Here is a 26875-nt window from a genome sequence, read left to right as displayed (position 1 = left end):
CTTTTAGGGGCAACCAAAATGTTCACAATTAGATTATGGTGATGGTTGCAGTCATAGATGCTGAACAAGTGGAGAGTAACAAAAAAGCCTAAAAACTATTGAATTGTATACTTTGAATGGCTGAATTATATGGTGTGTCAATAATCTCTCAAAGCTTTTTAAAAATGGTTTTTGGCCTAATCATACATCATAACCAGTGAGTGAAATATGCTGAGTAAATGTTAATACATTATTTTATGTTCTGCCCATTGACTCATATTTTAATTAGGGAAATATGCATTTCTAATTACTGCCATTGTGTGCCTAAGGCTGATGTGTTTGGATAGATCTTTTTGACCATGGAAATAGTCGTTCTTTAATCAGGTCAATAAAATAATTACTGCTGGCAGATGGATGTACCTCCTGTTCCACATTGAGGTCATCTGGGGCCCCTGGGCTTCACAAACTGTAGGTGGAAAATTAAAACCACTTAGTGTTTCTACACATTGAGCCCTACCGGCGTAATATATTCAATATGTAAGTTTGCATTCTATAATGTGCTTTGCCAAATGTTCCCTCCCTGGTGATGAAGTGCTGTTTACTTACCAGTTTCTTAAAAGAGACGGTACTGTGCGGTCCATTTTCATGTTTTTAAGATGGAAAAATTATACTCCCTTTTTTAGAAGCCACAGGAAAGAAGCATTACGAATATTCTAGTAAGTATTATTTGAAAAATCAATGAGTTCTCATTGTACATGACCACATTTTTCTAAACCTAAGCTAGGTGTTTGGGTATGGCACCAGAGAAGTACCGCGTATGGTCCCTGTCCCATCAGAGGTCGGCATCTTTTTGGAATATAAGACCACTTTGGGGGAAAAACTAGAACATCATGATGTGGTAAATTGGCAGGGTACAGAGCTAAGATGGGGTGAGAACCGAATCATTGGGAGGGTTTCCCACAAGCTGGAGCCCTTGAGTTATGCCATGAAAGTGAATAGAATTAGGACAAGTGAAAGGAGAGAGGGAAGAGCAAGAAGAAAACTGTTCCAAGAAGGAGAGGCAAGAGGCTCCACGTGGGTAACGGAGAGGAGCCCCGTAGGTGAGCATGGACGACTTGGCTTGGAGGTAGGTGGTCCACGTGGGTCTGTAAGAGCCAACTTGATCTAGGAGGCAGAGGTTCCATTGTAGATTGTGCGAACACTTCCATGAGAGTGTTAAGGTTGGACAGATGAGCTTTGGTTTGGGATTTGAGACATGGGAGATTGCAAGGATTAGTTAACCAGCTACACGGCCCTTGCCACCATCCAAGCCTGAGGCCAGGAGAGGTTGGCTAGATAAAGGGCAAGGATGGATGGAACTACTGAAACACACACACACCCCAGTAACTAATCCAATGTGCAGAAGTCGTGGCCAACTATTACATATTTTAGAGAATGTGTATGGTATAGAGAGAGATTTTGTAGAATTTGAATGACCGTTCCCAACAACACGTTGACGCGGGGGTTTATTATGTCCCTTGTACAGATGTGGACATGGATGGCCAGAGAAGGTAGAAGTCAAATGACTTCCTGAAGGGACTTAGCCGGGAAGTGGAGGAGCTAGAATTCTGAATGCCTAAGCAGTCTAAGTTGTTCAGACGATGGTGAAGCTTTTGACAGCAAGGGAGAGCTTTGGGAAGGATGAGGGAGGCATCAGGTGGGGGTGGAGGAGATGAATTCAACTTAGCACATTCTGAGTTTAGAAGGATGCAAAATGTTTAACAGTAAGTACGTGTATATATGAATATGATTATGTGCGCATGTGTGCATGCATGTGCGTGAATGTACATCTGTGCACATGTTTATATGTATATACACATGCACACATCCATGTGTGCATGTCTGAGGGGTTTGTGCCTGCATGTACATGTATGCGTGTTCAAATGTGTGTATGTAGGTATTACGAGACACACTCTGATACGCATGTACACCCAGGCTTATATACATCCACATACTTAAATAGTTTACATCCTTCAAGATTCAGAGTATTCTTTTTTAAGATTTTATTTCTTTATTCATGAGAGACCCAGAGAGGCAGAGACACAGAGGGAGAAGGGGGACTCGATCCCGGGACCCCGGGGTCACGGCCTGAGCCAGGTGCTCGACTGCTCAGCCACCCCGGCATCTATGCAAAATTCAAAGTATTCTAAGCTGCATCCGTTTTGCTCGTCCCCATCAAAATGTCCTTCCTCCTCCCCATCATGTACGTACGTATGTGCTCACGAGTGAATGTGTGTTGACACGTACACGCGTGTGCGTTGTCAGCGAGCCCTGGAGCTTCCAGGAGGAATCGGGGCCTGCGCTGTCGTCCCAAGGGGGCCTGCGGGGCCACCGCTGCGCCTCTCCCACTGTCCCAGGGTTGCTTCTGATGTGGGCAAGGGTCCAAGGGTGACCAGGAGCCTGCCCAACGTCTGCGTGCCTGTCCGTGTTTTTGCTCTGAAGTCCTTGGACACCTGTGCGCCAGGTGCTGCGTGAGGACACAGGTGACACTAGGAAGTCCAGGGGCCTCAGGCAGCCGGGCAGGTCACGCCTCTACCCCAAGCAGAAGGATGGTGAGCCAGAAGGCACGCCAGGCCACGGGGCGGGGTGGGCACACCCGCGTGTTTGTCCTGGGGGGGGGGTCTCCCTGCCGTGCAGCCTCCAGAGGGAGGCATTCCACGTACATTCCTGGGTCAGGTGAGGCAGGTGGCGTTAAAAACTTTTAAACCAATTACTACACACCTCCCTAAGCTATCACTTTGATCATGTTTACCTTGGCAATTTTTCGGCTGGTAGATTATTTTTTTAGAGTTTTATTATTTATTATTTTTTTAAAGACCCGATTTATTTATTGGAGAGACAGAGCGTGAGCAAGGGGAAGGATCGGAGGGAGAGGGAGAAGCACAGTCCCCACTGAGCAGAGAACCCGATTCGGGGCTCGATCCCCAGACCCTGAGATCATGACCTGAGCCAAAGGCGGACCTTTAGCCAACTGAGCCACCCAGGCCCCCCATGGTTTGTAGATCTTGCTTCCAGTGTTGTATGTTAAACACCTGTCACCAAGCCCAGGATCGCGCAGATTTCCCCCTGTATTTTCCTCGGAGAGTTTTATAGGTTAACATTGTGGTCTTCGATCCATTTTGAGATAATTTTTATGTGAGGCATATGTGCCTAACTTCATATTTTGCATATGGACGTCCAAATGTTCCTGCACCATTTGCTGAAAAGAATATTCTTTGCCTATACAATTACCTTCTTCAAAAGTGAGTTTATTTGTGTGGGTCTATTTCTGGGCTCTGTGTTCTGTTCCACTGATCTATGTGTCTGTCCTTTTGTCAAAACCACGCTGCCTTGATTGATGTAGCTTTATAGTAGGCCTTGAAATTGGGTAATGTGAATCCTCTGACTTTGTTCTTTTTCAGAATGATTTTGGCTGTTATAGTTTTTTTTTTTTTTTTTTTTCTTTCCAGAAGAACCTGAGAATTAGCTTGTTGACAGCTCCAAAAAGACTTGTCAGGATTTTGACTTGAGTGCATTGGATCCATAGATCTGACCAGAGAGAATCAAGCTATTGTTTTGAACATCACTTTTTGTTGGTTTTCCTTTTAAAAACTAATGTGTTTTTCCTTTTTTTCCCCCCAGCTTTTATTGTAATTCCAGTCAACATACAGTGTTTCCATTAGTTTCGGGTGTACAGTCTAGTGATTCATGAACATCAGTTTTTAGATTGGGCTCAAATCTTTTGAAGAGCTGGGTTTAGGGGGAGGCCCACACTCACAGGTGATGTGGACCAGCGAGACAGCAGTAAATAGAGAAAGGGTGTGTGTGTGTGTGTGTGTGTGCGCACCCCCGTGTGCGCGCGTGTGTGCACGTGTGTGCACGCACTGTAGAGAGGGAGATGGAGGTGGGAGCCTGGGAGCCAGGGGTTTGAGGTGCATTGGAGAACAAGGAGAGGCTGAGCCAGGATCAGCGACTGGAGACTGGACCACACACACAGGTGCACTTTGGGTCCCTGGGCCCCATGTGGGGACGGGCCCGGGGGAGGGGACAGTGTCAGGCATCTATTAAAGGCAGGAGGCTATGCCAGCCCTGCGGGGGCACGGTTGGGAGGCAGAGCAGATGGCCCCAGCATCGTTTTCAGCCGCCTCCTTCTCCCTTCCAGAAGGGAGAAGGCAGGAGCGCATGGGCCGCCTTCCAGAGCCAAGCTTAGCCTGAGCCGGCGCCTGGCTCCATCTTGGCCTTCGGGAAGGTTCGAACTGGGCCAGCCTCCAGGCCCGGGGCCGTCAAGATCAGCCTGAGCCCTACCGAAGGCATCGCCTTAATGATCTCTGATGGTCTGGAGTTCTTGTTAGGGGGGCAGAGCCCTTTCAAAGAACTCCTTCCCAGCTGGACAGATCTTCATTTCTCCCCCTGGGGTTGCGATTCCATCTTTGGGGGACTTTATATCTGGTGGCGTGAAACACAGATCGCTTCTCTGGCTGGCCTCGTAGAGGTTTACTGGATTGATACGGTGGTTTTTGTGACCTTTCAGATGCTCCTGTCTGCTCTGGCAGCCCGAGCCCGTTACAAGTTTCGGGCCCAGGGTGACCCAAAGTCTTCAGCAAACAGGGAGCACAGCCCAGAGTCGGGTCTCAGGGTAATCGGGGCGTCCCTCTTGCCTCGCAGCCACCCCCCCCCCACTTTATTACGAAGATCAAAAACCTATAGACCAACCGGGCAAGGGCATCCCCTCTGAGCCCCCCCCCCCCCCCCCCCCCCGTAAGTGTTGCAATAACTGCATTTCTTCACTTTGTCCATCTCTCCAGGGGGAAGGGAGATGTCATGCTCCGTGGAGGGATTGGAGGAAGGGTTGAGGGTTCAGAGTGAATTTTTTAAATCCCAGTTTAATTGCAATTGAACGACGCCAGGGAGGACGCTGATTACCTAGGGGCCCGATCCACACTGTCTACGAAGTTTTGAGGCCACTGGAGGGGCCTGTTTGAAGAAGATTGAAAAAACTCGCTTTGAGGGAGGCCAATCATTACATTCAGACACTGTTGCTAAGAGCGGCCGGGCTCGATCCCCCCTCCCCGCTCGCCCCGGGTCTTAAAAAACTGGAGCTTAAAAGCCTCCATTGTGTGGACGGGAGAAATATGCTAATTTGAGGCCCGCTTCCCCTCCCGAGCCCGCCCGGGGCCTGTCATCGCTGCAATATGAATGATGATCAGGGGAGGCTCCGCGCTCCGTATTGTGCGGGGACAAAGGGGCTGAGCCGGGCGGCAGCTCCGCTCACCCGTGACGCCCCCGGGGCCGGGGCCGCGGGCCGCCCGGGGCTCAGCCGGTTCTCAGGGGCTTGCTCGGCCCGCGGCCCGGCCCGCCTCTCCCGGCCCCTTGCTGGAAGGCTGGGTGCCCCACGCTGGGCGGCGGGGTGGGCACCCGAGGCCTTGCACCTCCCGCACCAGGCAGAGCCAAGAGAAAAAAGAAAAACAGTTGGCGATGGCAAAAACTCGATGAAGCCCAGGCCGCGAGCGGAGGGGCCTGTGGATCCTCGGGCTGGAGACCGTGGGGCTCGCTGTTCGTGTGTTAAACTTGGATTTTTCTGTGGCAGATTGAGCCAGGATTTCGGTACAATGAGATGACAGTACTGGATGTGGAATCCCCCGTTCAGCAATCGGAAAAATATGTTTTCCTTCCTGCTCTGACTGGCTGGTTTTTATGCAGAGAAGTGCATTGATTTAATTCCTGTGGGCACGTTTTAGCTCAGTTAGTTCTTTAAATGTGCGAATTTTATAACTGAAGAATAATGCTCGCATTGCCAAATAGCCATTAAGACCAACAAAAGTGCTTCCAAATTGAAATTTCACATGACTCATTGGAGGCAATTTGTGTATTTGTCATGTATACTTGTAGTGTAGTCTATATAGTGCCCGAAAGTGAATTTTACACCACCGTTTGAAGCTAGAAAATGAATGTTAATTGAATTCTAGGTCTGTGTTGAGTGCTTAGTAGCTGCTGCAGGGGGTGTGCTTTCAGTGCGAACCCTAACTATACAATGTCTTTATTGCGGTGGTCTCTAATGTGCTTTTTTAACAACAAAAAAACAGAAAACAAAAAAACTTAACCATTGCATCTTTGTTTCTCATGATCATAAATTGTGAAAAGCTGCTAAATCTTTACACTGTAAAAAGGAGAGGTTATTTATACCCCTGGAACTTCATTGGATAGAAACTAGGGTGAGAGCTCATTTGTTCCTCTACAAAGAAGTAGCTCACGTACTGGACTCACGCAGGTTTTAAATGACAGACTTTGTGGATTTGTTTCTTCTTTAAGTTGAGATCTGGGCTGTGTTCATTGGTATGGTAGGCACGGTTTGGCATTAAACTCACAGCCGCTCAGCAGCTACCAATAATCTGTTTTTCTGATTAAAATCAGCAGGTCAAGGAAGTCATAGTGAAGAAGCAGATCCGCCACCTAATTTTAGTGACTTAAAGTGCCAACTGGTAATGATGGCAAGTCCAAGACTTGTCTCATTCAAACTCCAATCACAGCCAATGTTTGAACACGTGTTTTGTTCATTTGTTTGACCTCGACAGGTGGCATAAGATCAGCATTCAAGAGCCATCTTATTCTGAGTAGCATCTTGCCTGTGTGTGAGTTAATGCAGAATCTTGCTGCATTTTTTTTTTTAAAGATCTTGTTTATTTTAGAGAGGGAGGAGAGGGGCAGCGAGAGTCTTAAGCAGACTCTGTGCTGAGTGCAGAGCCCAACGTGGGGGTCTCTCTCACAACCCTGAGATCACAGCCTGAGCAGAAACCAAGAGTCGGATGCTCAACGGAATGAGCCCCCACCCCAGGCACCCATTGTTGAGGTTTTTTTGTTTGTTTGTTTTTACATCTAGCAGTGATTGTCCACTTATGCATTTCACTATTAAAATGTAAAAGTTGGGACGCCTGGGTGGCTCCACTGTTGAGCGTCTGCCTTCGGCTCAGGGTGTGATCCCGGGGTCCCTGGATCGAGTCCCTCATTGGGCTCCTTGCAGGGAGCCTGCTTCTCCCTCTGCCTGTGTCTCTGCCTCTCTCTGTGTGTCTCTCATGAATAAGTAAATAAAATCTTTAAAAAAAAATGTGAAAGTTGAGGGGCGCCTGGGTGGCTCAGTCGGTTAAGCATCTGACTCTCAGTTTTGACTCAGGTCATTATCCAATGGGTTGTGAGATCGAGCTCCACGTTAGGCTCTGCACTCCCCAAAGGCATCTGCTTGGGATTCTTTCTTTCTTACTCTCTCCCCCCCTCTGCTCCAACCCCCACTCATGATTTCTCTCTCTCTTTTTTCTAAGGTAAATAAATCTTTTTAAAAAATGTATAAGTTGAATGAAAGTGGGAGTTAAGTAAACCCCTGCAAGCCGGACTCCTTGCCCCTGTTTTGAAACTCAGTGATGCGCAAAACCCTCATAGAGTTCTTAATGGCTCAGGCAGCCGCTGATAATGATGGCAACTTGGAAAAAAGGCTTGTATAATGATGGCTTTGAGAAGGGCACGTGTAAATGACCAGCTTTTATCTACACTAACGTATAGTTAACACTCGGTGTAGAAGCCAGGCTCTGTTCTCCGCACTTGGCTGCATCCTCATTTAATCTTTTTGATCATTTTCAAGTGTGTGGGCTCAATATGACCAGGCCCTGCAGGTGAGGATCTGGGACCTAATTAGAGATACTGAGGCGCTTGCTCCCCAGGTGGAGTGGGGGGGAAATAGTGACCTCTCAGTTTTTACAGTGGGGTCTGGGACTCGTGAAGACTGTATGAAATTCCTAAAAGCATCATTGGGTGAGAACTGCTGCCCCGTATCCCTCAGGTACCCCTCCAGGTAGTCTTGCCTCCAGGAGGCTTCCTTGACACTTGCACCCCCCAGCTTTTACCTGCCTTCTCCGGTGAGTGGGGTGAGTGGAGCTTCGCTCCATCCCTGCCCCATGCCCACTGTCCCCCCTACCCCCCCCCAATACCTGCCATCCTCCCGTGGTGGATGGTGTGTGTCCTGGGGAGGCTGAGAACCAGGTCCCTCTTGTTGACTCATCAGTGACCCCCATAGCAGTTGCCCCAGGCCGGATGCTGGGCCTGTGCCAGGCAACGAATTGGACACGGAGCCTGTGCTGGGGACCGTCCAGTGTGCTGGCAGCCGCCCTGATGAGGCCTGCCCCTCGGTGGCTCGGTCGGTATTTGCTGATCCTAAGTGGTTGTGTCCCTCTGCGCCCAAGATCCCCTCCGCTGCCCAAATGGGAAACCACCTCCACTCTCCTTTTAGCTTCCCGGAGCCTGGCACCATCCCTGGCATGTGGCTGGAGCCTGATAAATGTGTGTCAGGTTCGACCAATGAGTTAGGAAGCGTTAAAAGGTTTAGAACCGGTTTTCGGTGCTGCTGGCACTAAATTACAAGTATTTAAGACGAAAGAATTGGCTTTCGTCACCTTCTGTGCACCTCCAGCTGTAAGCCTTAGTACAACTGTAATTGAGAAATAATGAGGTATCTGGATTTTTTGTGAGTGGGAAAGACAAGGGCAAAAGAGAAGGAAATGCAAATGTTCTGGCTGAAAAGTTCAGAAGTTAAAATTTTAGGCAGAGGTTTCAGACTGCGAGCCGTTAGGGCAGCCGAAGTGAGATGGAGCAAAAGCAAGTAGACGTTTTTTGTTCGTGATAATTGTTTACACCGTGGAAGAATTTCTGTCTTTGCCCCGCTGAATGTATTAAAAACAAGTATGGGGTTGACAGGTTTGAAATTTAGATCTCACTTCCTTTTGAAAATTACCAAAAGAGATTAGCGGTCATTAGTGAAAAATAAATAATTTTTAAAAAAGGAGTAAGTAAACCAGGTAATTAACATATTGACTGATCAACTATTGGGTGTGAATATGACAAATGACCTGTCACTTTGACCCATGAGACTGTTCTCTGAGCAGCAGGAAAGGTCATACAGCAAATCCCTCGAATAGGAGTTTTGACATTTTAAACAAGCTAATTATCAGGGTGGCCAATTCGAAATAAAAATGTTTGTGGGGCACCCGGGTGGCTCCGTCGGGCGAGACTCTTGATTTAGGGTCAGGTTGTGATCTCATGGGTGGTGGGATAGAATCCTGTGTGGGCTCCATGCTCAGCAGGGAGTCTGCTAGAGATTCTCTGCCTCTGCACCACCTCCTCCACGAATGCATGCGCTCTCTTTCTCAAATAAATAAATCTTAAAAAAAATGCTTAGATTTTCTAAATACATGTGAGTTTCACAGTGCTGTGTTCAATTTATCCTCTCTCTGCCAACCCTCAGAAACAGGCACTTAAAAAAGAAGAAAGCTACAAACTCATATTTAATTTGGGGATTTGAAGAATTGGCCTAAATCAAGAATTTGCTTATTTTTCTCTCTTACTGCAAACATTAGGGAGCATTTCTTCTTTGATGATATAACAACAGCAGCAGCAGCAGCAGCTTGAATTCTTTTAATGCTTTATCATTTTAAGTGCTTGGAGGCATTTCATGTTCCCCCAAAGCAACCATTCTCAGCTGTGGAACGTATCACACTCGTGCTATACAATTGTTGGTGAGAAGTTCCAGTTTGTTGCTAATAATAAAGCATGGAAGTGTGTGTGGATTTCCTTTTTCTTTCTTTCTTTCTTTTCGTTTTTTTTTTTTTTTTTTTTTTTTTTGATAAGTGTATGCTTCGACTCTTAAACACTGCTGTCACTTCCTTGCACTTTGGTCTACTTTCCTGAGTGGGCAAGAATGAGTGAGACCTCAGCTTGGGAGCTGGGAATTTCCCATAATCCTAGGCTCTCCCCCGAGAGCGGGTGGAGCAGGTGACCATTATCCATCCATTATCCTGTGGCCGGGGCTGGTTGACAAGCTCCATCCTGGAGCTTTATTGCCTTCGTGAAAAACGAATTTTCACCCCCACTCTTGTCTTGCCTATTAATCATAACCGCTACTTTTTATTGAGTGTTCCCAGCTCTTGTGCAAAGCCCATGGCATACATTAGCTCACTTAATCCAATGGCATGGTTTATCAGTGGCTTTTCATTAAAAAGATAAATTGATGTTAACAAGCATTGATTTCCAAAGATTTATGTTGTCTTTACTGTTACACTGTCTTGGCCCAATACGATTTTGCTTTTAAAAGGTATTTTGTGAAATACATGCATGTGTTTCTGCAAAGATGTAATGTGTATTTTAGGAAGAATTATCTCTGTCGAGTGCGTGCATTGCGGATTTGGCATTTGAGCTTTATCCTAACAGAATATTTACTTTGATAACTGTGCATCAGGCAAAAACAAGAGCATGTTTGGCTGAGAGTCAAGAAACCTGAATGTTTAGTCCTGTCTTTCCCAATTACAGACTAGAAAAGGAGAGGAGAGCTAGACGGTTTTAAAATTTTCCTCCTGCTTTAGAATTCATTGTGTGCGTGACATTTATTTTAAGCTGGACCAGAAAATCAGGGAAGAACCGAACAAAACTCTTCTCGTTGTGGCTTCTGTGAAGAAATTCTAGATTGACTCCAGTAACTTCATCTTAAATGCCTAGGTGGTAAAATGAAGGTAAATGGCTTGCACTCTCAGGGCCGTAGGTGACATTGCCACCTCCACGGCACACAGGGTTAAAGCCCAGCGGCATCGTACTTGGTACCCTCTTCTCTGAATTGACACCCATCATTTAGCGGCCACTTTGAAATCACAGTAGCCTATTCTGATTCCACTTGAGTATATGATTAAGTGACCTCAAATTGTTTGTTGATTGACAACATAGAATGAACACGGTTGTTTTTTAAGATTTATTTGAGACAGAGAGTGCATGTGTGTGCGCACAAGTGAGAGGCGCAGAGGAGAGGGGGTGAGAATCTCAAGCAGACTCCGTGCTCAGCGTGGAGCCTGATGCAGGGCTCCATCTCATGACCCTGCCATCATGACCTGGGCTGAAAGCAAGAGTCAGTTGCTTAACCGACTGTGCCACCCAGGCAACCCTAGAACGAACATGTTTTAAAGTATACTGGTGTGTCACCAACATTAACACCTGTCTGACCCCCGTAAACAGGGGAAGGGTTTTGTCCAATGGCTTGTGAGGTCAGTGTGGAAGATGGCATTCACCTGAGCTGGTAATCTTTTTTTTTTTTTTTTTAAAGATTTTTATTTATTTATTCCTGAGAGACACAGAGAGAGAGAGAGAGAGAGGCAGACCCAGGCGGAGGGAGAAGCAGGCCCCACACAGGGAGCCTAATGCGGGACCCGATCCCAGGACCCCAGGATCACGCCCTGGGCCAAAGGCAGGCACCAAACCGCTGAGCCACCCAGGGATCCCCCCTGATAATCTTATCTTTAAAAGAAAAATATATTTGTTATAGCGAGACGTCATGCCACTGATGTAGAAAGGACCATTGTAGAATTTAGGAGGAACCATGACTACCTGACCTGGGTACAGTCCCCCGTAACGTGAGTGGGCACTTGGCTGCTGTGCACTTGGCTGTGGCACCTGCAGTGTTTGGAAGCGCTGGGTGTCCGCTCCCAAGTCAGCAAACATAAGGGGCTCTGGGAAACCAGGAGGTGACTCCAGCTAGTGCTTTGGCAACGACAGAGATTCTGGATGGCTAAACAAACAGTGTTGGAGATGCAAGAGAAGAGTTTGGATAAAACTGATTCAGAAGGTGGCCATGGGGGGGGGATCACTTTTTTCTAATGTACTGTTTTTGAAATATGTTCAGTTCACAGATTAAATATTTAACTAGAAAAAAGAAAGCAGGTTATTTTGGTGTTACTTGTTCCTCAAGAACCAATGCTGGTTTCTGGAGATCCGTTTCCTGTTCAGAGTGTTCTTAAATCACCTGTTGAAAATCTCTTCTAGTTTTTTCAGCGGAGAGCGAGGGTTCTGTTCTGTCTTAGAAACTTAGGGCACCGTCGGAGTCCGTCCTCAGCATCTGTCTGGCTTCAAAGCGATGACCTATAGCAGCTGTGCAGCCAGGCCCCAGAGTTCTTTCGGGGCTCTGTCGTACACTCTTGGGACCTAGAGTCACAATTTTCCGTTTTTGGCAAAATCGTGAACTTGCACATGTAGCCACGCTGCGTGCAACCCGAGTCCGAGCTACGGCCGTGGAGACCCAGCAGTTGATGGGCCTCGTGTCCCGTGTCCATTCCCTGAGGTCGGGACCTATATGGACATCGGTCCTCAGATGCCCTTTCCTTAGAGATCCTGCGAGTCTGTTTGTTCCCCAGGAAGAAGACGTAGTGTGCGATTTAATGATGTAAAATAGTATATTAGATTTCTAGGAGATTGCTCAGATTTACTCTCCATTGGTGGCCTTCCTACACCCTAGGATATCTTACGTCTGACCTTGCAGGGGTGGTTATTTCAAGTCGTCTCGGTGTTTTCCAACTTGGAGAACCCACTGTTTTAGTGGGGTGCAGGACCTACGTGAGTTCCTCCTGCTTCGAATTTCCATCCCAGAAAATAAACAGAAGGGGCAATTTAATGAAATACTGCATTTGAAAAAAAAAAATGTGACCGTATTTAAAAGTATGTGGCTGGGAGGTCTTTTTTATTTTTTCGCTTCTTAATCGGGTATGTGGGGGGGTCTTTTTTAGTGTGGACTCTCATCAGCAGCAGACAAAATGAAATTGCTCACATTTTTGTGCAATTCGTATTTTATACTAATTCCGGACCACCCAGTGGCTGACCCAGGGAGACACTGGTTTTCTGTAGCCTTCCATCTGAGGGCTTTTGAATTACATGTCCACAGGTCCTGGGTGTTTCCCTGAACTAGCAAGAGCAGGCATTCTAATACCAGAAAGTAGATTTCAAATACTCCGTCAAGCTACGTATTGGCAAATCTCAAGTAGGCCGTCAAGCTGTACGTTGGATAATCGTACTCTTCTGTAAACGAGCGGTTTTCAGACTTTGGTGTGTTGATCGGAATTTGGGGTGTGACTGCTTGTCTGGGTTGTGCATCATCCATCTGAGTAGGTAGTTTGGGGAGGTCACATCTAGAGTAGACGAGGGGAAGATGACGCCACGTGCTTAACCCAGAACACCTCAATCCCCCCAGCAGTTCAAGGGCTGACAAATACCATAGTCTTCCTAGCCGAGCCTACTGGTAGCCTATTTTTTAAGTGTTAAAAGGTACATAATTAGTTGTGGTTATACAAAAAAATATAATCTCTGATCTATGAAAAGATCTTAACCAATTTTAGGCTAATACAGTCTACTGGATTTGTGTTTGGGGGGAAAAAACCCAAAACATTGTAATATCAAGTTCAGTTGCTTTTTTTTTTTTTTTTAAGATTTTATTTATTTATTCATGAGAGACAGAGAGAGAGAGACAGAGGTGGAGGGAGAAGCAGGCTCCATGCAGGGAGCCCGATGCGGGACTCGATCCTGGGACCCCAGGATCATGCCCTGGGCTGAAGGCGCTAAACTGCTGAGCCACCAGGGCTGCCCTCAAGTTCAGTTTCTGTATTAGTCTACTGCATAGTACCAAGTTTTATCCATTTTCTTTTATATATATATATAAAGACTTTATTATTTATTTGAGAGAGCACAAGCAGGAGGAGGGACAGAGGCAGAGGGAGAAGCAGACTCCCCACTGAGCAGGAAGCCCGATGCTGGGCTCCATCCCAGGACCCCAGGATCATGACCTGAGCCAAAGGCAGGCACTTAACCGACTGAGCCACCCAGGTGCCCCTATCCATTTTATTTCTAGAATATATTTTTAAGTGAGTGATCACTTAATTTGGTGATCACTTAACTGGTTGCCACTTTCTTTGTGGTCTTAGCATATGAAGAAAATAAGTGTAATGTGGCCACTCTGAGAGGTTAGAGGGCACGGGTCAGTGACATCAAGGCGGAGAACAGCTTGGTTGGGCCACATACTTCCAAAGAACCAATTGTTAGCACCTCACTCCAAAGAATGCCGGGAGCCCAGTGGAATCAATCCATCGCAGGGTGTTCAGACGTCCGTTCGAGCGGGCGAAAGATGGTTTGCCCTGCACAGTTAAATGACTTAGGTGGACAGGAACAGTGATGGGGGAATAGGGGCTGCAGGATTCCTTCTGTGATATTCTTTTATTTCTTATGACCATCCTGCTGCACTGGTCACTTAAGGCCCAGTGGCCCACAGAGGCCGGGCAGGCTTCACAAAGCATCTGTCCTGCCTGTGACAGATGAGAAAGCAGAGGCTCAGGTGTGAGCAGCCCAAGTCCTCATGGCGGCAAGTGGCAGAGCCAGGGCTTACCCAGTGTAAACACAGCACGCTGGTTCCCTGGTACTGATTTGGAAGCTCACTGAACTTTCCATGCCTTGTGGGCCTACTGGGACTCTGTGCTCACGGGCCATCATGAATGTCGTGTGCGGGTCGGATGACAAGGAGCTCGGGGTTCCTCTGCTCACGCACCTGCCTCAGCGTCCGATCAGGCTTCATTTGCGAAATACAGACTTAAAGATGAAATTATTAGGAATGCCAAGACCGTGACATCAGAGCATTAAACCAAGCTTGAGGCTCTTCATGAGGGCAGGGCTCTCTGTGCCGTTTTTTTCTTTTTAAATAAAAATCAGAGGCAAATCTAATTTGGTTCTGAGTACCCAGGTGTTAGCAACATCCTCCAGATTCCAGAAACCAATTTTGACAATTTGTTAAAGAGCGCCCTTGGAGACACGTCTTTTTTAATCTCATTGCCTTAGTCTTCTTAGCTCCATTTATTTATTTGCAGCTTAATCACAGACCTTGCCTCCCAGCTGCACCTCCTCAGGGAGGTCTGGGGGAGATGCGGGAGTCAGGAGTGCCCTGAAAGATCCCGTCCAGCCGGACAAGGGCTCAGAAGTGAACCCCTCGGGGACAGGGAAAGGTGGGGAAGGATGTAGAATCGCCGGCTCTTCCTTGCTCTCTCTGCCGCCTCCTTGGACCTGCACGAGGGTGGTGGGAGCATAAGAACTTGCAAGATAGAAATAGTCGCGCTTCCCAAGTACCACGTAGGAGGCGTCGTGCCGAGGCTTTCTGTGCAGTCATGTGCTCACTGCCCTACTGCAGCCTGGGGAGCGGAGCGCTCCGTGGGCCCCGTGAATAGACGGCAGAGCTGAGGCTCAGGAAGGCCCCGGGGCATCAGGGGCCGCCCGCGTCCAGCTGGGCCGCAAGGGGTGGTGGGCTAGGATGCGCACGTGGGCCCCGCTCACTGGGGAGGAGTGTCGCTCTGTATTTTACCAGAGGTTTGGGCAGGGGGGTGGCACCAGATGACCGGGTTTGGGAGAATGGAGCTGGTTGTGCAAGAGCCGTCCTGAGCAAGTCCTGGGCAGCCCCCCGGGCTCTCTGGGTCCAGCAGCTGATGCAGCCGGTCACCTGGTCACTCGGGCCCTTGTGATCTTCAGCCACCCCCTGACTTCCCAGCCTTGGCATCCAGTGGCCCGAGTTGGGGTTCAGCTCAGCCCCCGAGCAGCCGTGTGACCCTGGCCACGTCCCTTTGGCTCTCTTTGGTCTTGGCTTCTCCATCCCGGCGAGCGAGGAGGTGGGTTGGGGCTCCTGCGGCAGCGGCGGTCCGTGGGCCCCGTCGGGTCCTGGGCGCGGGCCTCTCGGTGCCTCCCGAGCTGCGTCCCGCGTTGCGGGGGGCTGTGGACCCTCCGGATGCTGCGCTGAGCCTGGCTGCTGGGCTCCGCGTCCCGCCCGCCCTTGTACCTGTAGCAGGTGCAGCCGGCTCCGGAAGCGAGCTGACCGAGGGTCCCTCGTGATGACTTGGTGACCGTGCAGGAGAGCGGCCCCCAGGGCTCTCTGCGCTCGCCTGTTGCCCAGGTCAGCAGGAAGAGCGCTGCGGAGCATGGGCTCAGAGGGGTCCCGTCCCCCCGAGGTACCTGGGGGGGTGCCCACCTGATAAGGTGCCTTTACCCAGCAGCCCGATGCAGAGACACCCACTAATGCACACACGGAGGCCGCTTTAGGGAAAGGTGATAGCCCCGCAGCACCCATCGGGGCGAGGAGGGGGCACCGCCGCTCACCCGGACTTCTGACGTGTAAAGAGGCCGCATCATCTTTATCCTCACCCTGCCAGGCTCAGCCCATAACTTTCCAACTTCCCTTGTGAGAATTTTCACAGCCCACCTGCCTTGTGGGTTAACCTTGAACTGGAAAATGTGTGGCTTCCTGCAGCAAGACAGGCCAAAGATTTTGAGACCCACCTTCCGGGGTGGCGGGGGGGCGGAGGGGGGGTGACAGTGAGGGATAGGGTTGGATCCAGGTGGGTGTCTTTGTCTCCCACCTGGGGGGAGGGGAGAGCAGGTAAAGGCAGCGGCTTTCCAGTGTAGTTAGGTGTTTGTAACTGAGACAGGAGTGGGCGGGATGCAGAGAAGAGAAAAAACGAGTGGGGTGAACCAAGGAGGCCCTTGCGAGGGAGCAGGGCTTTGGAGCTGTGCCTTTCAGGAAGGGAAGAGGAGCTGGGGAGGCGGTGTGGGTTGGGGTTTTGGCAGATGATGTAAGGCAAATGCCCCGCAGAGCACCCCAGGTTCACCCCGCTTTGAGGCTGAGCCACCAGCTCCCTGGGTAAGAGTGTCCTCTGGCCACGTGCTTTCTGGCAAGCTGAGCAGGCACCGTCCTGAAGACATGCCTGGGATCCCAATAGCTGCAGCGGAACAGCTAACAGGGTCTTGGACGGCCTGTCCTCGTCACGTCGGCGGGTACATGTGTGGTGGATGCGACCACTGGGAGCCGTGGCGGGAGAGCCCCTGGACAGGGCGCCACCCTCCCCAGGACCCTGAGCTCCCCAGGGACAGGATAACTCGGAAGCAGGCGTCAGTGCAGCCTGCCTCCTGGGGTGCGCCTCCTGCGCACGGCAAGAAGTGGGGATTTGGCTGTTTTAATCAAAACCACCTCCTCATCTGATCCTCGTTGCCGTTTGGGCCCTAGGTGTGGTTCCATTGCACACCTGGGGGGGCCACTTCCATCCTGTGTGATGAGCCGCACAGCGGGGTATCGGCATCCTTCATCTCCCTCCTGCTCCCTCTGCTCTCTGACCCTCCGGGGTTCCCTGGGGTCTCTGATCCCCTGGAGACTCAGCCCCCCTCCAGGCCCCGAGCAATCTGGACACAGGGCGAGCTGCCCAGGACCAACAAGACTGCCTTCCCTTCCCTTATGTCACCCCAAAAGTGGGCCAGTTGGTCCCTCTGTCTTGGGGCTCTGAAGGGGCCCCAATCCAGGAAGCAGGGCACCCTTCACATCACCCCCCACTGCCTTTTAACCTCCCGATCCGATCGCCCTCGCCGCCGCCTCTTCTGAGACGGAATTCCTTAAATCTTGGGTCCGTTTCTTTCCTCTCGTTCCCCACTTCCCGACTCCCACTTTCCAGGGGGGTGCTCCGTGCTCCCCGCGGCTGGCCCCCCACCTCTCCCCAGATCTCGAGTCCTCGCCCATCCGCCTCCACCAGCACCTTAAATCTCTCCACCCGCTGCTACACTTGGGGCCTCTCTTCCTTCCTGTGTTCCTCCTGCCTTCTTGTCACTCCCCGATTTCCCTAGAAAGCCCTAGAAAGCCAGCTGCGCTTGCCTCTCCTGGCTTCCCAAGACTTCACTAGCTGCCCCCCCCCCCCCAAGGGCTGGTTTCCGTTGTTGTCTTTCTGTTGACACTGGTAAGGGAGCTGGAAGTCTGCCCCTCTGGCTGCCTTGACTGTGGACCACCTCTTCCTTCTCGAACCTTCCTCCTCTGGGACACAGCCCTGCCCAGGAGCTCTTCCAACCTCTGCAGCCTTTGAGAGTAGTGCTTCCGCTGGACAGCCCCTGCCCCCGAATTGGTTGGCCCCGGTAGGCTCTCCCCTCCGGACCCTCTCCTAGTTGCAAAGGACGTTCAGGGGAGTTTTTGCCAGGAGAGAGAGAGGTTCATCAGCCCTCCCGGTTTGCTTTTGCTAAACGCAGCTGTCACCGTTAGGGCGGCTTCTGCGGCTTCATGAGGACACTTGCTGTCGTTAAACAGCCGAGGAGATCGGGAAGGGATTGGGCTGACACGGGGGCTCGGGTGCTTGTTCCTCGTGGCCGGTATTAGCCAGTTTGGGGGGGTAAGGGCCGGCCTGGGGGCCACCTCCACCATTAAAGAGGAACACCTGTCCTGCTGGCCTGTACTTACGGAGCTTTGTAAGAGTTTTTATACACATCATCCGAGCTGATCTGTCATTTCCTATAAAGGAAAGTATAACACGTATAGAGGAGGGACTGAGGAAATCAGGAAAGAGCAATAAGGAATCAAAAGGCATCAAAAACCCACACTGGATGTGAAATTAGAAATTTCATTCTGGTAAAGGGAAGCCAAAGCTTTGCCAAATTGATAAAGCTTTGGGAAGGTCCAGTCATGGAAAGGACCCAATTCTAAACAATCCTATTTCACATTTCTGACTCTCTATTTCTACTTCTTGTGGTTTTTATTTGATACAACATTTTGAACACAGCACAGCATTAATATTTTGAATATTGTCTCTACTCTATATGAAAAGCACCTTTTCTGCTTCAAAGGTAAGGTTTAAGTGTCTGTAATTCTTTTGTAATTCTTGTGTCTGTAATTCTTTTCCCTCTAAGGCTCAGATACTTGCTACTACAACACATCTTTAATTTTATCATGGGGAATATGGTGAAATACGAGTCACTTAACAAGAATTTCTTTTATTTATTTATTTATTTATTTTAAGATTTTATTTATTTATGAGAGATACAGAGAGAGAGAGAGAGAGAGAGAGAGAGGCAGAGACATAGGCAGAGGGAGAAGCAGGCTCCCTGGGGGAGCCCAACGCAGGACTCAATTCCAGGACCCTGGGATCATGGCCTGAGGCAAAGGCAGATGCTCAACCACTGAGCCACCCAGGTGTCGTCCCTAGGCCCCAGAAATTGTGTGGAAAGAATAGGTCTTGGAAAAACTCACTGGCTGTGAGTTGCTTGTCTTGATTAGAGGTGGTCAGCATGATGTCTTCCACAAATGCAGTCTTAGCTCCTTATTCAGGGGTGAGAAGAAAGGGCTTGGGGAATCTGGAGGGCATGCTGGCTCATGAGAAAGGAGGGAGCATCCATCACCAGGAGAGGATAGATGATCTATAAAGGCTGTCAACTGAGGCTCCTAGGTGGCCCAGTCGGTTAAGCACCTGACTCTTGGTTTTGGCTCAGGTCATGATCTCAGGGTCATGGGGTCAAGCCCCCAAACGGAGCCATGCTTAGTGGGGAGTTGGCTTGAGATTCTCTTTCCCTCTCCCTCTGCCAGCGCCCCCCCCCCCCCCCCCACCAATCCCGGCGTACACACATGCACATGCTCTCTCTCAAGTAAATAAATCTTAGAAAAAGCAAGCAAGCAGTGACAGAATGGAAAGAGAGGTAAGTGGGAAGGAGAGGAAGGAGGCTCTGACCTCTGGAGCTGTGGGGCCACAAGGAGGCTGAGTCTCAGGTACTAAGAGGCTGGACCTTGGGGGCAAAACTCTTGGTTGAAATGCGCAAATTTCAGAGGAATTAGTAGTTTGAATAAATATGGAAACATCCCTCTATGGTGATTGAATGACTCCTCATCACGAGGAATCATTCTGAGGCCAGAAGAAACCTATAATATAATTTCAGGAAAGTGGAAGTGATATAGAAATGTTGGGGTCGGGCTCCCTGGGTGGCTCAGCGGTTTAGTGCCTGCCTTTGGCCTAGGGTGTGATCCTGAAGTCCCCGGATCGAGTCCCGCATCAGGCTCCAAAACATGGAACCTGTTTCTCCCTCTGCCTGTGTCTCTGCCTCTCTCTCTCAGTCTCTCTCATGAATAAATAAAACCTTTTTAAAAAAAAAAAAAGAAGAAGAAGAAGAAGAAACTTGGGGTCCAGGAGTGAACAGTCAAAAAAGAATTCTTGAAAAAAAAAAAAAATTCTTGACACAACTTCAGTGCAACAAGGGGATTTCATTAAAGCGCAGGGCAGGACTCTCGGGCAGAAAGAGCTGTCCTGGCGTTGCAACGGGTGACTGATTAGATGCTCTCAAGTTGGGAGGGGGTTTAGGACAGTGTAAGTCTCCAAGGTATTTTGGAAACAAGGTTTCCAGAACCTTGACGGGCTAGCTATTGTTGGGAAAAGGTCATTTATTACTGTTTCGTATAAAAACTCTGTCATGAGACCCTTCAGATATGTATCAGTGGGTCATATGCTGGGGGGATGATTGCCAACACATATTGGGGGGCGGGGTGGTAGAGATAAAAGAAGTTTCCAAAGGAATTTCTATATGTTAAAGTAGACTTGGGATCCCTGGGTGGCTCAGCAGTTTGGTGCCTGCCTTCGGTCCAGGGCATGATTCTGGGGTCCAAGCATCGAGTCCCGTATCAGGCTCCCTGCATGGGGCCTGCTTCTCCTCGGCATGTGTCTCTGCCTCTCTCTCTCTCTCTGTGTGTCTCTCATGAATAAATAAATAAAATCTTTAAAAAAAAAAAGTAGACTCACAGAATATGGGGGTCGCGCTAAGATTGCCTTTTGCCCTTAGCCAAGTATTCACATCGAGGCAGCTGAGTCCCTAGAGGAAGGTCACTCTGCCTGTTTCAGGGACTTGTCAGTGGCCTGTAGGCAGTAAGGACATTTAATTTTTTCTTTTGCCTGTTCCCCACCTCAGAAGGAGTAGGCATTCGACAAGCTTTATTGATAGCCCTGTGACCTTGATAAGGATATGTAGGTAGATTATTGTGCCTTCTCATGTGTTCATCCCACTCTTGATGAATTCTCAGTTGCCTGAACAATCACGGCCATATAACATAGAATGGTGACTCAATTTCTGGCATGCACTTGGTGCTTAATGAACCTTGGCTGAATGAATGAATGAATGAATGAATGAATGAATGAACGAACAAACGAACCAGTCCACTAAGTAGGGGGACGTCTATAGTGGCCTACACAAGAATCTCTCCCTGTGGTCTTGTTATGTTCAACACTTCCGTCAATTATTTGGGTCACAGGCATATGAGATATGTAAGGCAAATTTACTAGGAGCCTGTGAAATTGTGATTTATTGTAAGAAATAAATATTTGGTCTGAATCCACTTCTGATGCTGAGTTCCTGAAAGCCTTGGACTTTCCTGTAATGGCGAGCCACACAGGTGCCTTTTTTTATGTTAATAAGGTGACTTCTGGAAGCTCAGGTTGGGGGCTGGCTACCAGTGGAGCCAACTGTGTGATTAGAGGGTTGGAAGCTTCACTCCCCACCTCTGGCAATGATTGAATCAACTGTGCCTCTGTAATGAAGCCTCCATAAAACCCCCAAATGACTGGGTTCATTGAACACATGGAGATTTGGGGACAGTCCTGCGCTGGGAGAGGGCTTGGAAGCTTCCCACATTTCCCCATACCTTGTCCTGGGCAGCTCTTTGTTTAGCTTTGGATTCATATCATTTAACATCGTTTATAATAAACCCATAATCTAGTAGGTAAAATGTTCCTCTAAGTTCTAGAAGCTGGTCTAGCAAATTAATAGAATCCAAGAAGGAAGGGAGTCGTTGGAACCTCTGATCTATAGCTGGCCAGTCAACCCAGACTTGGAATTGGCATCCGAATTGTTGGGGGATGGTTGTGTGTGTGTGTGTGTGTGTGTGTGTGAGTGTGTGTTGGGGGGGTGTCTCATGGGACTGAGCCCTTAACCCGTGCCATGTGACACTGTCCCCCGGGAGATGGTGTCAGACTTGAGCTGAATCGTAGGACATCCTGCTGGAGTGGGGAACCCTCCACACTTACGCACACGGTGCACCTGCTGGCCGAGCTGTTCGTCACAAACCCGGGCAGATATTAAAATGGAATCGATCACAGAAGGAAAAAATCAAAATTATCTGGACATGTTGGGAGCTGGATCACGAGGGCAGGCACAGGCAGGAGCCCTAGTGCGTCACCTGGCCCCTGGGAGCATCCTCTTCCTCTTGGCTCCTTCCTTTTTTTGGGGGGGGGGGGGCGGGGGGCAGAGGGAGAGGGAGAAGCAGGCTCCGCGCTGAGCAGGAGCCGGCCGCGGGGCTCGATCCCAGGACCCGGAGATCATGACCTGAGCCGAAGGCAGCCGCTTCACCGACTGAGCCCCCCAGGCGCCCCCTTGGCTCCTTCCACCGTATTTGACAACATCGGACCCTCCGTGTAGCGCTTCGTGGACCCTCCTCGACTTCCTCCTCCCGCTTCGGCCTTTTCTCCCCTTCCCTCCTTGGCCCCTCACCCCCCTTTCAAGTTTTCGCTTTCCTTTTCTATGTAGGATCCCGCGGTCCCTCAAGGCGCATCTCAGTGTGCACCGGTCATTTAAACGCACCCGCCGCGGAGCGGGGAGTGGGGAGCAGGGACGTCCCGGAGCTGGGGCGCCCGACACGGGCTCTGTCCGCGGGGCCCCTACCCTAGGGGGACGGGGGACGTCGGGGACCCGCCAGAGGGGCAGCGTCGGTCTGCTGAAAGCCACGATGAAAACCCAAGCAGGGCCACCGTCCTCGACCTGAGAGTCGGGGGGCGGGGAGTGGGGGGGCAGAGGGTGGCGCCCGAGCTGAGCTGGCCTCGGCCTCCCCCCTCCCCCGGCTGCTCCCTGTGCGCGCTGGGCCTTCTCCTCCAGCCCTCTTCTGGCTGCCGTCCCTGGACCCCCCCCCCCCCCCCCCCGCATCTTCCCCCTCCCTCCTTGGGGCCGGGTCCTCGCTCACCCAAGCTTCCAGACTCCCTTTCTCACCCTTTGTTTCCTCCCCAGGCGCTCGGATGCAGTGAGGTGGCCCTGGGGTCGCGCCTTCCTCTGCGCTCTGCCCCTCCTGGTCCCAGCGCGACCTTGAGCAGAGCAGATCTGTTCTCACCCCCCACCCCAGCCATTGAGGAGGCCTCACCTACCTGATTCCCACCCTAGGGCTCAGCCTCCTCCCTCCATGTGTTCGCCCCCCCCACCCCACCCCCGCACCACCCCCAGCACACACTCCCCCTGTGCTCTGCACCCTCTGTCCGAAAAATCGCCTCCCTGACCCACCCAGGGTACCCTTTTCCTGTGCTTTCCGGATTTTCCTGGGGCGCACTCCCCCTTCCCTTCTCTCCTCCTTCCTGCTATTTTATCTGCCCTTCCCTCTCCTCCCCTTCTCCACCCTTCCCTGCCCTCTCCTACGTGGCAGTTCCCCACCATCCAGCAGCAGCCAGCTCAGCCCTGCCAAGCTTTCCCCAAATTCTCTTTCCCTCCTCTCAACTTCTCTGTTGGGATGCAAGAGTCCTTGCAGCCCCAGCATCGCCCTGCTTCAGGAGGGTCCTCTGTGGCCCCTTAGTCTGTGGGTCACCTGGAGACAGGCACCATCTCTTGTGAAGTCTTGTGCTTCTTGTAGATGTTAGCACTTGTTAGGCATGTTTATGGAACTGGCTGGAATTCTACAGACGACTTGCAAATGTTGAACCACGTGAAACTACTGTTCATAGTCAATATTATTTTTTAAAGATTTTATGTAGGGGATCCCTGGGTGGCGCAGCGGGTTAGCGCCTGCCTTTGGCCCAGGGCGCGATCCGGGAGACCCGGGATCGAATCCCACATCGGGCTCTCGGTGCATGGAGCCTGCTTCTCCCTCTGCCTGTGTCTCTGCCCCTCTCTCTCTCTCTCTCTCTCTCTGTGACTATCATAAATAAATAAAAAAATTAAAAAAAAAAAATAAATAAAGATTTTATGTATTCGTGAGAGACACATAGAGGGAGAAGCAGGCTCCCCATAGGGAGCCCGGTGTGGGACTTGATCCCAGGATCCCGGGGTCACGACCTGAACCGAAGGCAGCCACTCAACGGCTGAGCCACCCAGGTGCCCTCAATATTCACAGTTTTGTATGGTTTGATCTAACGTAGCCATTTGGTGTCAATGCTGCTTATTCCTGTCGTGGCTTTCAGAAGTGTTCCCTTCAGGCGGACTGACTTAACTCATGGGGCCCAAAGGATGCTTTTTAGCTTTCTGAGACATTTCCCATCTTACTCATTCTATGTGTCTGATTGTTCTGGCCAAAAATGGATGCAGACCTCAGAAATGTCATAAATGTGTACTCTCCTTTCTTGCTATTAACGATTTTTCTATCATGCCTTTTCCAACTCAGAGGGTTTTTTGTAGACATCAATGAGATTTTGAGGCTGTTTGTACAGTGACAAAGGTAACTTTTAGTGTCATCTGACATTATCAGCCCAGTGAAGAGAAAATGGTGAAGCTGTGAGCCCAGTGAAGAGATGGTGAAGCTGTGAACAGGGTGGAAATGGGGAAATGCTCATTTGCATATCGTTCTTTAAGGTGAAAGTGGATCAAGGTATCAACCTGAGAGCCTGTGAATATTTTGTCCCAATGGTTTTGATTTCTAAGACTGATACAGAAACCAGAGTTGGCCTTAAGTTGAAAATGTCTTCCATATTGAATCTAGAGCCTTCAACATGCAAATGTTGAACCATGTGAAACTACTGTTCGTAGTCAATATTATCATAATTTTTTAAAGATTTTATTCATTCATTCATGAGAGGCACTCTAGAGAGAGGCAGAGACACAGGCAGAGGGAGAAGCAGGCTTCATGCAGGGAGCCGGATGCGGGACTCGATCCCGGGTCTCCAGGATCAGGCCCTGGGCCCAAGGCAGACGCTCCACCGCAGCCACTCAGGGGGCCCTAACAATAATATTCTTAAGTAAGAGCCAAGAAAGTCTTCTGTCCTGCCAGTTCCACGATTGCATGGTCTTGGTAGACACTTTGAAAACAAAACCAATAGCCTAGCCAGTCACGATTGTCCCCTTTGGTGCTGACTTGAATTTTGTTTTGGTTTTCATTGTACCTTAAACTGCCAAGAAGATAGCAAGCAACGGTTGCCACCTTTTGGCATGAATGCTCTTAAGTAGCCTTTGCAAAAATGTGCAAGACCCTCCTGTTCGGGCGCATCATCGAATTTTCTGGTGGAGGTGGGGAGATCACAAGCGACTTCTTTCCGAGCGTGTGAAGTGTCAGGCTGCCGTGCTATTCCCACTCCTCTTGCCATGAGACAACAAAAGGCTGGGGCCATAATTTAAAGGAATAGTTGATTGTGGGTGTGGGTTTCTAGGAGGATGGTTAAAGTGAGAAGCAAGAAGTAAAATTAGAAGAAAATGTTGGAACAGGCTAAACTGGTTTTCACAATCCTTTCTGGCTTAACCAGGGGCCAGAGGTATTGAATGTAGAAGGTTTGGGGGATTATCTCAAACTAAGGCATTAAAAGACCAGGTGGTTACAGGATTTGGATTTGGGATCTCCCACATTTTTTTTTTTTTTTTGGAAGTGTTGAGCAACAAAGCGCCGAACCTTGGATGAGCTAGGAGAGGGTGGTCTCTACCTTGTCTTTGTGTCCGCTTCTAAGGTGGGTGCTCAACCCAACCAAGTGGCAGGGTGTCCTCGGGTGGAGAGCCCTTCACCGCGTGGTTTTCAGGGTTCATCCTGGTAGTTGACTGGAGTTCCTATAAATATCTTGGATAGAGGCAGTGAAGGTAAAGGGGTCAAGCAAGTGCTTCAATCGTGGTACAGAAACCAGCAATGCTCGGACACATATGGCTCATGACCACGATAAAGGCTTTTCTGTCCTTGGCTGGGCCGAGGACTGTGGTCCCCTAGGATGTGGCTGTGCAAGAGGAGCCGTGAAAGCAGCGGTCAGTCATTATTGGTACAATAATAGCCTTTATGCTGGACATTTAGACCGCTCTTGAAAACAGCCTTTTGACTTGGGGGGAGAGCTTCTGATGAATAAAGCTCTATATAGAATCATGCCCAGCAAGAAAAAGCATCCTCTTTCCATTTTCTTTCCCAGAAGTCCCCAAGATGTGAGCCAGATACCCTTGTAGCGTGTTGCGCTTACTTTTAACATATGGAGCGATACCTTTGTGTGAATCGGGCTTGAGCTCCGTTTCCCTTGCTGTCACAGGTGTTGGTTCCCGACAGGGAGCGGATCGTAATTGTAATGCCAAATTGCATAGGCCATTGGTTTTTTTTTTGGGGGGGGGGGGGTTAAAAAGATTTTATTTATTTATTCATGAGAGAGAGAGAGGCAGAGACACAGGCAGAGGGAGAAGCAGGCTCCCCTCGGGGAGTCCGATGCAGGACTGGATCCTGGGACCCTGGGGTCACGCCCTGGGCGCAAGGCAGACCCTCAGGCGCTGAGCCCCCAGGCGCCCCACATGCAGCCATTGTTAAGTCCACGTGTGGGGTTTCCCTCCCTGTTGGGTATGTTTCCTCCTCCCTTTCATACACACCGTGCAGAACGCGGTGTGCGCATCATTATGCGTACGTATATGTTTAGGAGCCGCGGCTCGCTGCAGATCGCCTAGCGGGCAAGAGGGATGCTAAAGCGAGCGGGTGCGGGGGCGCCCGGGCTCCTCCTGGGCAGGGGGGGGTGGACTTCGGCCAGAGGGGGATGCCCCCCGAGGGGTCCCGCAGCCTGCACCCCGGGGCAGGACGGAAGGAAGGGGCTCGTGCGGGAGGGCGCCCCGCGGCGCAGTGACGCGGGGGGTGGGGGGGTCTCCCCTCCCCTCCCCTCCCGTCCCCTCCCCCCGCCGCCGCCTCCGGGCCGTGACGTCACCGAGCCGCTCTTCCCCGAGAGGGCCGATTAGCATTGGGCGGGCGCGGCCGTCGGAGGAGGCGCGGGGCTCGCCGTCTCGGGGTGCTCGCTGACGGCCGCCGGCGCCGTGGAGCAGCCGGCCCGGGGACACCGGCCCGGGGACACCGCGGCCGCCCGCCTCCGCCGCGGGGCAGAGCCCACCGTGAGCCGCGCGCGCGTCCAGGAGCCAGCCGAGCCGGGGCGCGGGGGCAGAAGCGTTTTTGGGGGGACGGCATGAAGCCCGCCATGGAAAGTGCCGCCGAGGAAAGCGCCGAACAAAGCCGGGACAGAAAAGGTACCCAGCGCCCTGACAATAGCCCGGGTCAGGCTGTCCCCCGGGGGGGCTCTCCCGGGGCTTGCCC

The 26875-nt window shown here is 50.4% G+C and overlaps 1 protein-coding gene across 6 annotated transcripts in view; it reads left to right on the top strand.

Annotated features, from left to right (window-relative positions):
- GPM6B (glycoprotein M6B) overlaps positions 1 to 26875 on the top strand; it is a 160096-nt gene that overhangs the window by 87678 nt on the left and 45543 nt on the right. For 2 of the 6 annotated variants that reach the window (XR_005386137.1, XM_038586846.1), the window contains exon 1: positions 26640 to 26808. The exons of 2 other annotated variants lie outside the window; for them this stretch is intronic. Coding sequence is in view for 3 of the 4 variants with exons in the window: in XM_038586846.1 (XP_038442774.1) it covers positions 26748 to 26808 (61 nt within the window). In the remaining variant the exon portion in view is untranslated. Of the gene's footprint in view, positions 1 to 26636; positions 26809 to 26875 lie in introns of those variants that run through there. 2 more of the 6 variants (XM_038586843.1, XM_038586847.1) reach the window with 2 other exon arrangements.

This window comes from Canis lupus, chromosome X, assembly GCF_011100685.1.
Source record: "Canis lupus familiaris isolate Mischka breed German Shepherd chromosome X, alternate assembly UU_Cfam_GSD_1.0, whole genome shotgun sequence".
NCBI lineage: Eukaryota > Metazoa > Chordata > Mammalia > Carnivora > Canidae > Canis > Canis lupus.
This window is presented reverse-complemented; position numbering and strand designations above follow the sequence as displayed.